The sequence below is a fragment of the Pseudorca crassidens genome, chromosome 19, assembly GCF_039906515.1.
Source record: "Pseudorca crassidens isolate mPseCra1 chromosome 19, mPseCra1.hap1, whole genome shotgun sequence".
NCBI classification, from domain to species: domain Eukaryota; kingdom Metazoa; phylum Chordata; class Mammalia; order Artiodactyla; family Delphinidae; genus Pseudorca; species Pseudorca crassidens.
In genome coordinates, this window is record NC_090314.1 from 10,859,308 (window position 1) to 10,871,712 (window position 12,405).

Consider the following 12,405-nt stretch of genomic DNA (forward strand, 5'->3'; position numbering starts at 1 on the left):
TTTGGCACCAATATGAATGATGCTGCAATATATAAGTTTTCATGTAGCCATACATTTTCAGTTCTCTTGGGTGGATACCTAGGAGTGGAATTGCTGGATTGTGGTAATTTTCTGTTTAACATTTTGAGGAGCTGCCCAACTTTTCCACAGAGGCTGCACCACTTTACATTCCCCGCAGTGTTTGAGGGGGCCAGTTTCTCCATATCCTGGGCAACACTTGTCATTGTCTTTTTATTAAGGCCATCCTAGCAGTGTGAAGTGACCGATTTTTTTATGTTTACCTTATAACTTCATTATAGAAATAGGAACAAATGTAAGAAATAAATTTTCAAAATTAAGGTCACAGTATTTAAGAAGTAAACCATTTACCTCTCAACTTTTACTTACCATAACAAAATGAGTCCTCGTTTGGCTTAATGCCCCAGCCAACAGCAAGTACAGCTCCAGTGCCCATATTCCCTCATCGTAGGTCACTGTTACAGACCCTCGATGTCTGGCACAGTGTTCAGGGCCACTCCAAAGGCTGGACGTGGTACAATTTCAGAGTAGGTTTGAGGACGACTAATTTCTTAGACTGGACCATCCCCTGGGAATGACCCCTTCAAGCCAGCCCACCTGCCCACTGACTCCTGAGTCATCCACCTCTAGATGGCAGCTTCCGGATGACTCTTATCTACTGGTCTAAACTGCCTTGAACTAAGACAAAAAGGTGATAGATAGCAGGTAACAAGCACAGAAATTAGAGCCTGCCACTCGAGATGAGAGTCTGGTTCTAAACATGGCGATTGACTGCTGCCGCCAGCTTCCAACCGTACTCTGCGGTCAGTGGGACGCCTGCAGCTTTGCCCATCAGGCCTACAAGGTGCAGCAAGAGTCCAGCCCGAGTCCCCTTGCTGGCTGAACTGGAGTTTTGAAAGAGGTGTATGTATATATATAATTTTTTTTAACCAATTTAAAACTCATCCTATATCTATCATATAGCAAGTGTATATAATACATGTGTAATAAACACAAGGGTATAGTTTTCATCACGATTGGTAAACCTTTAAAGCATCGTATCATTCTAAATACTTAGAACTTTAAAAATAATTTAAATAGCTAATGCTGATTTCTTTTCCCCACATTCGCAAGTGACATTTCTCATTACTATATAGAATAGAAAAGGGACATTGCCCATCCGAGTCCCAGCAGAGAGGTTAGCACTTAGTCACTGTCCCCTGATGGTTTGTAAATGGCTTCATAATTTGGTTGAGAGCTGTTAGCCCTGTTTATCTAAATGTGAAATTATTCGAGGCAGAAATGGTCAAATTTTCGTGGTAATTTCTTAAAGATCATTTTTGCGTGTTTTATGATATTAGCTGTGTGTCAAGCTCTTTGTGATTCATTTATGAGTTTTTGAGATCTTTACATGGTCTCAGTGATGTCAAAAATCCATCGGAAGAGAAGTACCACCACATTCCTGTTAATGTTGTGGCCTCCAAAGCAGGGACCCAGGCCTGTGGTTATGACAGTGATTACGAGGACCCTTAACCCAAATCTTACTTCCACCTCTGGCTCACCACCATCCCCTCCCCAAATACTACTAGAATGTCTTCGGACCGCTGATTACCCATCCATTCAGCAAACATTCACAGAGCATCATATTCACAGAGCATCATACTGACTAACCTCACGTAGGGTATACAGCCGGTGCCTTTAAGCCAAGAGGAGAAAGAATGGAACCAGTATCAGTGGATCACATGCACACACGTGCATGTACACACGTGCGCGCATACACACGCAAAGGAGAAAAGAATCTATGAACTTGACCCAGAGTTCTTGAAGCCATGTCTAGGGAATATTAAAATGAGGTATGTAATATTTGTTCTACCTCCAAGTTAGGAAAATATTTTAAAGGTAGATTACTATTGAAAGTATTTTTATTATGATGTGGTAGGATAGTGTGTAATTTTAAGGCATCTGTATTCTGACTCCTTGATCTAACCGTAGGAGAGTCAGGTAAAGGCAGTGCCCCACTTATCAAGTCCGGGTTTTTCTGACAGGTTCTACGCCCTGATCACACAGATTGAGTGAGGTTAAGGGATTCTAGAGCCCAAATCATTACTGCGGTGCCAGTGCACCGAGAGCTTTGTGAGATGCTAGCACAGGCGCAGTGATGGCCGTGGCCGCTAACCTCCAGGGGAGGCTGTGCTTCTGCGTCACAGCATAATGGCTGCTATTCGCAGTGATGACTGTCAGCCATTAACTTGGTTCAGGACACCATGTTTAAGAAACTTGATAGCATGTAGTGTTTAGAAGAATTTACATCAGAAGTAGTCTGGTGTCTTGAAGTCCATGAACGGGCCGATCCCCCATACAGGGAGCATATTATCTAAAGCCAGGAATGTGAGTTGATGCCACGTCGTGACATTCACATGGCAGGACTGGTTCCTTGCTGGTTTCAGTTGAACACAATAGTAGACTATAGATAAAACCTGGGAAAATAATGCAGACAATGGGACAGTCCACATAAATGCTCCGGAGTAGACGTGTAACACTGCAGCGCCTTGCTGTGTCACGTGCTTCAGGAACACTTCCTGCCCTTTCAGTGGAGTGAACCACACCTGGCTCAGATGCCGAGACTGCACGTGGGGCATAGGTCTGTTCCCGATTTTGGAGTCGATGGTAGTGTAATACGTCACAGGGCAGGTGGCCATTAATTTTAAAATCTTATGTGAGCTTCCTTGTACTCTGTTTTTGCTTAGAGCATCACAGTAGCTAGCAGTTTTTATCTTTTCTTGAGGTCTAGTATACTGTGGGTATTTTAAAATACAGGGGTAAGATTTGTGTTTGGAAAGAGCAGATTTATTTAAGTCCTACAGTGTAATTCTGAAATTACACTCCAGGGATACAGAAATGCCTCATGCTTCCCCATACAGCCTTCTGTTGTGTTTCATGATTAAAGCATATATACACTTAACGTATTTTGTTTGTAAAATCTGTTTTATGGCTTAATTTGCATATAAGTAATGACCATTATACCAAGTTCAGTACACTTAGCTTTTTAAATACGTGCAAGAATTCAGTAGCATCGCCATCTTTGTCGTCTCTGAAACCGGAGATGAGGACATTGCCCTGTCTACATCATTAAGATGTTATGTGAAACCCTTGGAAAAATGGCAAGTCTTATTACCAGTACAGTGGAAATTATTAGAATTTGCTGCCTTAAATCTTTGGAACGAGGCAAACTAGAAATAAGCAGGAGTATAAGTATTAATATGTCCTTAATTGAAGTATCATGCTAAATTTCATTTCATGAAAACCAGCTGGCTTTATTTTAAAAATTCTCCACTTAATTTATGTGCCCCGTCCTTAAATTTACCATCACTGTGCAATGTGACATTTTCTTCTCCTTGTGAGCACATGATAGGTGCTATTTTTTTCCTTTAGCAGAGCCCATAAGACCAAGGTAAGAAGCCAACAACAAAGTTTGCTGGATGGCAAATAAAATGAAAATACTGAGCAAAAGAGGCAGTGTTTGGTTTTGCTTTGTTTTTTTTTTCCCTGAGGACTGGAGTAGACATGTTAGATTAACATATATTTGCTTTTATTTGTGTGTGTGTGTGTGTGTGTGTGTGTAATGTCTTTTAGGGGGAACTTGAACGGCAGCTTTTGCAAGCAAATCCAATCCTGGAATCATTTGGAAACGCAAAGACTGTGAAAAATGATAACTCATCTCGTTTTGTAAGTTTAAAAGCACCAGAAACTTTTCATTCCTCAGACTTCTAGTTGAATGTCTACCATGATTAAGCAAATCAAGTACTTTCCTTCCTAACAGATGTAGTATGGAACAGGGCTGTCCAACAGAAATACAATGCAAGTTACGTGTAATTAACATTTTCCTAGTAGTCACATTTTAAAAAGCAAAACAAATGGGAAAGTAATTTTAATCATATGTTTATTATAGATAGTTATGTATTATTCTGTGGATGTATAATTATATAACCTCTCTGAACTTATTTCTTCGTGTTTGATTGGGGATGATATGTAATTATGAGGTTGGCGTGGAGATTAAATGAGATGCGTGCTGAATACTTAACACAGAACCAGGCACAGTGAACACGCAACAAGCGAAGTTGGAATTGGATGTGGTAAATTGTTCTTTTCGTACATTACCATTTCTATGGGATGTGGACCTCAGAATAATTTGTCCCTCACATTTTGTCTCCTCAAAAATTTCCTCTCAGCCGTTCGACTCCCTTAATTCGCTGAAAGCTTTACTTCCTCAGCCCGACCGGCTTGCACGCCTAGTCTGGGGACGTTATCCTGAGTGACAGCCGGCTCAGTGTGACTTACGGGACACGGCCCTCCCCTTTCCAGCTGCTTAGAGTCGACACTTTAATAGCAAATCATTCAACTTCTGTTATTTCTACTTAAGTCATTCGAGTTAATTCTATGTTTTTCCTCCCTCCTCTGATATTAGACGTCTTGGTTAAAGTTAAGAAGGCCAGAATCAGAGACTTCAATTCTAACAGTCCCTTGATGGGCAGTTTCTGGAAATCGGGTTCACTGTGACAGTCTTTACTCTGGGTCCGCACGTTAATCTCCTGACGATGTGGTTTCTGTGATTAGGAGATGCCACCAGATCACAGAGGACCCAGGAAATACAAAGGTAGCTAGATAACCCTCTGTATGCCTTTGCCCGGGCCGCCAAAACAGAGCACCACAGACTGGGTGGCTTAAACAATAGACATGTATTTTCTCACAGTTGGAGGAAGTCTGGGATCAAGGTGTTGGCAGGGTTGGTTTCTTCCGAGGCCTCTCTCCTTGGCTTGTGGACGGCCGTCTCCTGTGAATTCACGTGCTCTTCCCTCTGCATGTGTCTGTGTCCGTTCTTCTCTCATAAGACCCCAGTCATATTGCATCCGGCCCACCCTAGTGACCTCATTTTAGCTTAATTACATCTGTGAAGACCCTTTCTTTAAACACAGTCATGCTCTGAGCTACTAGAGGTTAGAACTTCAACATATGGATTTGGGGGTGGGGGACGATTCAGCCCGTAACACCCTCAGAGGTAGTTTAAGTGCAAGAGACTTTAGCCAAGTTATGTAAGAAGTATGGGACTGTTTGCTTGGAATATTGTTTATTCCCAGTAAGATAAAATCTGAAGATTTGCTTAATCCAAGTTCATTTAGTAATTATTCTAGCTTTTTCTGTACAAAGTGGGATAACAAATGTGCCCATGTCAGTAGGAAGCATGGCCGTGACTTTTGGCTCTGGGGAAACGGAGCTGCTTTGTGAGTTTCTATCATTCTGTGGACCGTCAGCCCTGAGCTGGAGCCACAATTACATCTGGAATTCTTCCTCCTGAAAGCCCTGTGTTTAGTGGCTGTGTCCTGGGACGGGAGACACAGTGAGCTACCAGCTTTGGTATGTGAATCTCCGTGAAGATTTTCAAGGACTTCTTAGTGGAAAATGTTTTCTTTTACCACATAAATCAAGTTACCAATCTATTCTGATTTCTAGCCCACCCCCCCCAAACCACACTCAAATTCAAGAAAAACACTTTTGTACCCATTTGTCTCATTTTTGCCTAGAAAAGATGAATTGCTACTAAGCAGTCCTGTGTGTCCTTTGGTAAAGAATGTAGTGATTCTGTTACTACTGAGGTTTTTGTGTTTGGGACAGACAGACGTGTTGCTATGTAACAAATTCCCCGAAGACCTAGTGACGTAAAACGTTTATCGTCTCAGCGTTTCTGAGTGCTGGTTCTGGCCCGTGGTCTCCCGTGAGGTCGTCATTACTGTGTGATTGGCTAGCGCCGAGGCATCTGAACGCCTGCTGAGGCTGGAGGAGCTTCCCAGCTTACTTGGGTAGCTTTTGGCAAGAAGCCTCAGTTCCACACCTCAGTGGCCTCTCTGCCACATGACGCTTGCTCACGACATGGCAGCCGGCATCCCCCAGAGCAGGTGACCCGAGTACCAGAAGGTAGGGGTTATTGAGGCCATCTTGGAAGTTGGCTACCAGAGATCATTAGATTTCCATATTGACATATGTAGGTTACAGTCCATAATTTGCATTACTCTAGATCGCTGGTTCTCAATTTGGGGTCCCCTGGGGATCCCACGTTTGACGTCTCGTGGGTGGAGGCCAGGGATGTTGCTAAACATCCTACAATGTACAGGACAGGCCCCACAACAGAATTATCCCCAAATGTCAGTTATATGGAGGTTGAGAAACTCTGCTCTAGTTTGTTCCTTTAACTTGTAGTCTAAATTAAGCTGATCACTTTTTGAAATTCATTTGCAGAGCAATTACTATACTTAAGTCTCCTTAATGCTTGTTATTGACGCATCCTGTTCCAAAGGCTGATAAAATAATTCTAGTGGGAACTTCTTTTACATTCTACTGGTGGGAAGAATTTCTTAGATTGTTTCCTAGCAAGATTGATTCTAGCAAGAATCACCCATTCAGTGTGAATTCTCAACAAACCCTGATTCAGCTGAGGTTCCACCTTCCAAAGTGCTTGTACTACTGAATAATCATCATTAAGTATGCTCAATCTAATATAGTAAAAGCTAATCTTTTTTTTTTTTTTGGAGTATAATTGCTTCACAACGCTGTGTTAGTTCCCGCTGCACGATGAAGTGAATCAGCCATAGGCATACATATATCCCATCCCTCTTGGACCTCCCTCCCACCTCCACCCCCATCCCACCCATCTAGGCCATCACAGAGCACTGGGCTGATCTCCCTGTGCTGTACAGCAGGTTCCCACTAGCTATCTGTTTTACACGTGGTAGTGTATATATGTCAATCCTAATCTCCCAATTCGTCCCCCCCTCCCCTTATGCCCCTGTGTCCACATGTCTGTTCTCTGCGTCTGTGTCTCTATTCCTGCCCTGCAAATAGGTTCATCTGTACCATTTTTCTAGACTCCACATATATGCGTTAATATACGATATTTGTTTTTCTCTTTCTGACTTACGTCATGCTGTGTGACAGACTCTAGGACCAACCACATCTCTACAAATGACCCAATTTCGTTCCTTTTTATGGCTGAGTAATATTCCATTGTATATATGTACCACATCTTCTTTATCCACTCCTCTGTTGATGGACACTTAAGTTGTTTCCATGTCCTGGCTATTGTAAATACTGCTGCAATGATCATTGGAGTGGATGTGTCTTTTTGAATTATGGTTTTCTCAGGGTATATGCCCAGTAGTGGGATTGCTGGGTCATATAGTAGTTCTATTTTTAGTCTTTTAAGGAACCTCCATACTGTTCTCCATAGTGGCTGTATCAATTTACATTCCCGCCAACAGTGCAAGAGGGTTCCCTTTTCTCCACACCCTCTCCAGCATTTATTGTTTGTGGATTTTTTGATGATGGCCATTTTGACAGGTGTGAGGTGATACCTCACTGTAGTTTTGATTTGCATTTCTCTAATGGTTAGTGATGTTGAGCATCCTTTCATGTGTTTGTTGGCAATCTGTATATCTTCTTTGGAGAAATGTCTATTTAGGTCTTCTGCCCATTTTTGGATTGGGTTGTTTGTTTTTTTGATACTGAGCTGCATGAGCTGCTTGTAAATTTTGGAGATTAATCCTTTGTCAGTTGCTTCATTTGCAAATATTTTCTCCCATTCTGAGGGTTGTCTTTTCGTCTTGTTTATGTTTTCCTTTGCTGTGCAAAAGCTTTTAAGTTTCATTAGGTCCCATTTGTTTATTTTTGTTTTTATTTCCATTTTTCTAGGAGGTGGGTCAAATAGGATCTTGCTGTGATTTATGTCATAATGTTCTGCCTATGTTTTCCCCTAAGAGTTTTATAGTGTCTGGCCTTACATTTAGGTCTTTAATCCATTTTGAGTTTATTTTTGTGTATGGTGTTAGGGAGTGTTCTAATTTCATTCATATGGTAGTTCTATTTTTAGTTGTTTTTTTTTTTTTTGCGATATGCAGGCCTCTCACTGTTGTGGCCTCTCCCGTTGTGGAGCACAGGCTCCAGATGCGCAGGCTCAGCGGCCATGGCTCACGGGCCCAGCCGCTCCGCGGCATGTGGGATCTTCCCGGACCGGGGCACGAACCTGTGTCCCCTGCATCGGCAGGCGGACTCTCAACCACTGTGCCACCAGGGAAGCCCTATTTTTAGTTTTTTTATGAACATCCACACTGTTCTCCATAGTGTCTGTATCAATTTACATTTTCACCAACAGTGCAAGAGGGTTCCCTTTTCTCCACACCCTCTCCAGCATTTACTGTTTGTAGATTTTTTGATGATGGCCATTTTGACAGGTATGAGGTGATACCTCACTCTAGTTTTGATTTGCATTTCTCTAGTAATTAGTGATGTTGAGCATCTTTTCATGTGCCTCTTGGCCATTTGTATGTCTTCTTTGGAGAAATGTCTATTTAGGTCTTCTGCCCATTTTTGGATGGGGTGGTTTGGGTTTTTTTTGATATTGAGCTGCGTGAGCTGTTTTGTATATTTTGGGGATCAATCCTTTGTCAGTTGCTTCATTTGCGAAATTTTCTCCCATTCTGAATGTTGTTTTTTTGTCTTGTTTATGTTTTCCTTTGCTGTGCAAAAGCTTTTAAGTTTAATTAGGTCCCACTTGTTTATTTTTGTTTTTATTTCCATTACTCTAGGAGGTGGGTCAAAAAAGATCTTGCTGTGATTTATGTCAAAGAGTATTTTTCCTATGTTTTCCTCTAAGAGTTTTACAGTATCAGGTGTTACATTTAGGTCTTTAATCCATTTTGAGTTTATTTTTGTGTATGGTGTAAGGGAGTGTTCTAATTTCATTCTTTTACATGTAGCTGTTCGGTTTTCCACTGCCTCGCTTATTGAAGAGACTGTCTTTTCTCCATTGTATATTCTTGCCTCCTTTGTCATAGATTAGGTGACCATAGGTGCATGGGTTTATCTCTGGGCTTTCTGTCCTGTACCATTGATCTATATTTCTGTTTTTATGCCAGTACCATACTGTCTTGATTACTGTAGCTTTGTAGTATAAAAGCTAATCTGTTTAGAAAAGATTTTTGATTAAGGCAGTATTCTTAGCTATTCATTCAACCAAGAAACAAACGTATCTTTAATATTGACTTTGGGCTTTAATTCTTAGAAAGTCAACTTTATATTGATGCGTACAGTATTTTTTTAAAGAGTTTAGTAGCTAGCTACTATTATCATAAGGCATTAACTGCACAATACAAAAAGAACTTGATTTTAGCAGGTCCATAAAGAATAGTGAAGTAATTAATTCCGTTGACTGACTCATGTTCAGTTAAAACACCCTTTAGCAGTTTCCTGTGGGTGTTGCCAACACTGTTTCTCAGGGGGTTAGAGAGTAGCCAGTGTAGACTCATTTTTAAATTAAATTTTATTAATTTAGATTTTTTGTTGTGCATTTCAGTTAACTGTTACGCACCTATTCTTTGCCAGGCACTGTGCTGCTTACTTGTTATCTCCACTGGATGTCTAATGGATTTCCTGAATTAACAAATGGAACTTGTTTTCTTCGTTCAAAATTTCTTTTTTTAAGTCTGACATCAGTAAATGGTACCATCAAGTCACCCAGTTGCTTAAACTTAAAATAAAAACAACAAAACCTAGAAAAACAAAATACCTAGGAATCATCCCTGATTGAGCCTTTTTCTCACGGCCCATGTCCAAGCCAGGAGTGAATTTTGTGGTTCCACCTCCAGGACGTATTTCACATCTGTCCACGTTTTTCCTTCTCCCTTCCTTAAACTCCTTGTTCGTCTCAAACCTGGTCTGAGGAGGTTTCCTCTATATCCTCTATCCCAGTGTCCTGCTGATTTCCCTTGTAGCAGTCTGTAGTTGGCACTCTGCTCATCTGTGATCTCTCTCCTGCTAGCATGTAAGATCTCTGGCGGTAGGGACCCCATCCACCTTGCTCTCTGGATCCTTAGTTGCCTCTGCCTCCCACGTGTAAGTACATAGTAGGTATATGTATTTATGGAATCCATTGTTACAGTGTGGTTACCTACTAAGCACTTGACACTCTTCTATGCCCTGGGAATATATCAGTGCACAAAGCAAAGGTCTGCAGCCTCACAGAGCTCACCTTCAGTTGAGTTTTAACCTTTAATGTGTTTTTGATGACATGCCATCATGTACAGTTGAGCTCAGGGAGTGTTGCATGTGCCAGGCTCTGAGAATATGCATGCCCCAGTTTTTTGGTTTTTTTTTTAAATTGAAGCATAGTTGATTTACAATATCATGTTAGTTTCAGGTGTACAGCAAAGTGATTCAGTTACACATTTTTTTCATATTCTTTTCCATTGTAGATTATTACAAGATATTGAATATTATTCCCTGTGCTATACAGTAAATCCTTGTTGCTTATCTGTTTTATATGTAGTAGTGTGTATCTGTTAGTCCCATACTCCTAATTTATCCCTCCCCACCCTTCCCTTTTGGTAACTGTAAGTTTGTTTTCTATGTCTGTGAATCTGTTTCTGTTTTGTAAATAAATTCATTTGTATTATTTTTTAGTTCCACATATAAGCAACATCGTGTAATGTGTCTTTCTCTCTCTGACTTACTTCGCTCAGTATGATAATCTCTGGGTCCATCCATGTTGCTGCAAATGGCAATGTTTCGTTCTTTTTTATGGATGAGTAGTATCCTGTTGTATCCATATGTACCACATCTTTTTATTCATTCATATGTTGCTGGACACTTAGGTTGCTTCCTTGTCTTAGCTACTGTAAATAGGGCTGCTGTGAACATTGGGGTGCACGTATCTTTTCAAACTAGAGTTTTCGTCTTTTCCATATATATACCCAGGAGTGGGAGTGCTGGATCATACAGTAACTATTTTTACCTTTTTAAGGAACCTCCACCCTGTTTTCCATAGTGTGTATGCCCCAGTTTTAGAAGTGTGGGCAGAAGGTGCCTGGGAGCTGCTGGCCCCACAGCCAGGCCAGCCTGGGGTTGGGGCTGGGATTGGGGTTGGACGTCAGACCGAAAGAGTGACGTGACGTTCAAAGATGAGTTGTGTGTACGGTGGAATTCCATGTGGTCATTACTTACAAGCCACATGCCTGCAGTGAAAATATTAGAAACTATAAACTCTGTAAATTTTAGAATCCACTTGTTTCCATTTCTTTGATCTGATATAGACAAGTACTTTCCTGAAGAATATCTTTTCTTTCAAAGGTGACTAGCTCATGGTTTGTACTGAAGGGGATTCTTTAGGAGAGCATTGCCCTTATGAAAATAACCGTTCACAATGAGTCCAGCTCTCTGTTTATGGACAAGTGAAATGCGTTCCAGATGGAGGAGATTTATGTAAAATGAACGTCTTGTAATGAAACTTTAGAAATGGGGTTCAGTTTCAAAATGATCGTATCAGCAGATACATCTCATCTTAGAAAGTTTTAGTAGGGATCACTTACCATATCTGCACAAATCTTTTCCTTTATTTCTTCTATTTTTTTTTTCCTTTGCAAAGATTTAAGCCAATTTGGCAATTCCGTTTTACGTACCTTGTGGTAGCTAATTAGCCTCTAATTTTTGAAGCTAGATAAAGCCTCCAGGTGCCTCCTTACCCCTTGGCTACCAGGTTACAATGAAAGTGAGTCAGAATTCTGCGCCCTCACGTGTATTATCCGAGCAGGCACCAGAATCAATTTTGTGGGTAAATTGAACACAGTTGCTGCTCTGTCTTGTGTTGTCTCACTGAGCCTTTCTGTAAAGATTTACCGAGGCAAATGTGACAGTATCAGACACAGAACGTGGTCTGCACCACGCAACTCCCATCCTCCAGATCCACGGCTGCCCTCCCAACCCTGCAGCCCCTGGGGCTCGCTGCAGCCTTGACACCCGGCCCACACCAGACTGGCTGGCGGACATCTGTGTATTTCCAATCAGTCCATGGCTATTAATGTCACTCATTTTTCCCCAGGAATTTCTTAACATCCGTTACACTAAGTAACAGGGCCACTTAGTTCACAAGAAAACTCATTTTACTAATTAACAAAGCTTCTGGTGTAATCTGGAGATTAAGATAGTTGAAGCATTTACAGTAGCCATCTGGCCTTGGGATTAAATCCTAACTAATTACTTCCCGAATGGGTTTTCCCATTTAGGGCAAATAGCTGCTTCCAGAGTGGAGATATTTCCTGGAGCAAACTAATACACATCCATAGCACGCTATCTATACTAACATGTTTTCAGGTAAATTACAGATCTTATGACAACTTTAAATACCAAATTAGGAAGGGGGAAAGTATTTTCAGAGCATGAAACAAACCTGCATTGTCCCTGCAGTAAGTTGCTAACACTCTAGATTTAATAACTATGGATACGTCTTAACCACCCACCGAAAAAGTTCCAGAAAGCCAATGTCTATTCAGAAGGCATAAAATTCTTTAAGTAAGATAATTTTCTTCT

At 41.1% G+C, this 12,405-nt stretch overlaps 1 protein-coding gene across 7 annotated transcripts in view; it reads left to right on the plus strand.

The window, feature by feature from the left end:
• The window catches only part of MYH10 (myosin heavy chain 10), a 134,233-nt gene that overhangs the window by 52,988 nt on the left and 68,840 nt on the right, over positions 1-12,405 (plus strand). For all 7 annotated transcript variants that reach the window (XM_067717129.1, XM_067717130.1, XM_067717134.1 and 4 more), the window contains one exon: positions 3,631-3,723. In XM_067717129.1, the coding sequence (XP_067573230.1) occupies positions 3,631-3,723 (93 nt within the window). The remainder of the gene's footprint in view (positions 1-3,630; positions 3,724-12,405) is intronic.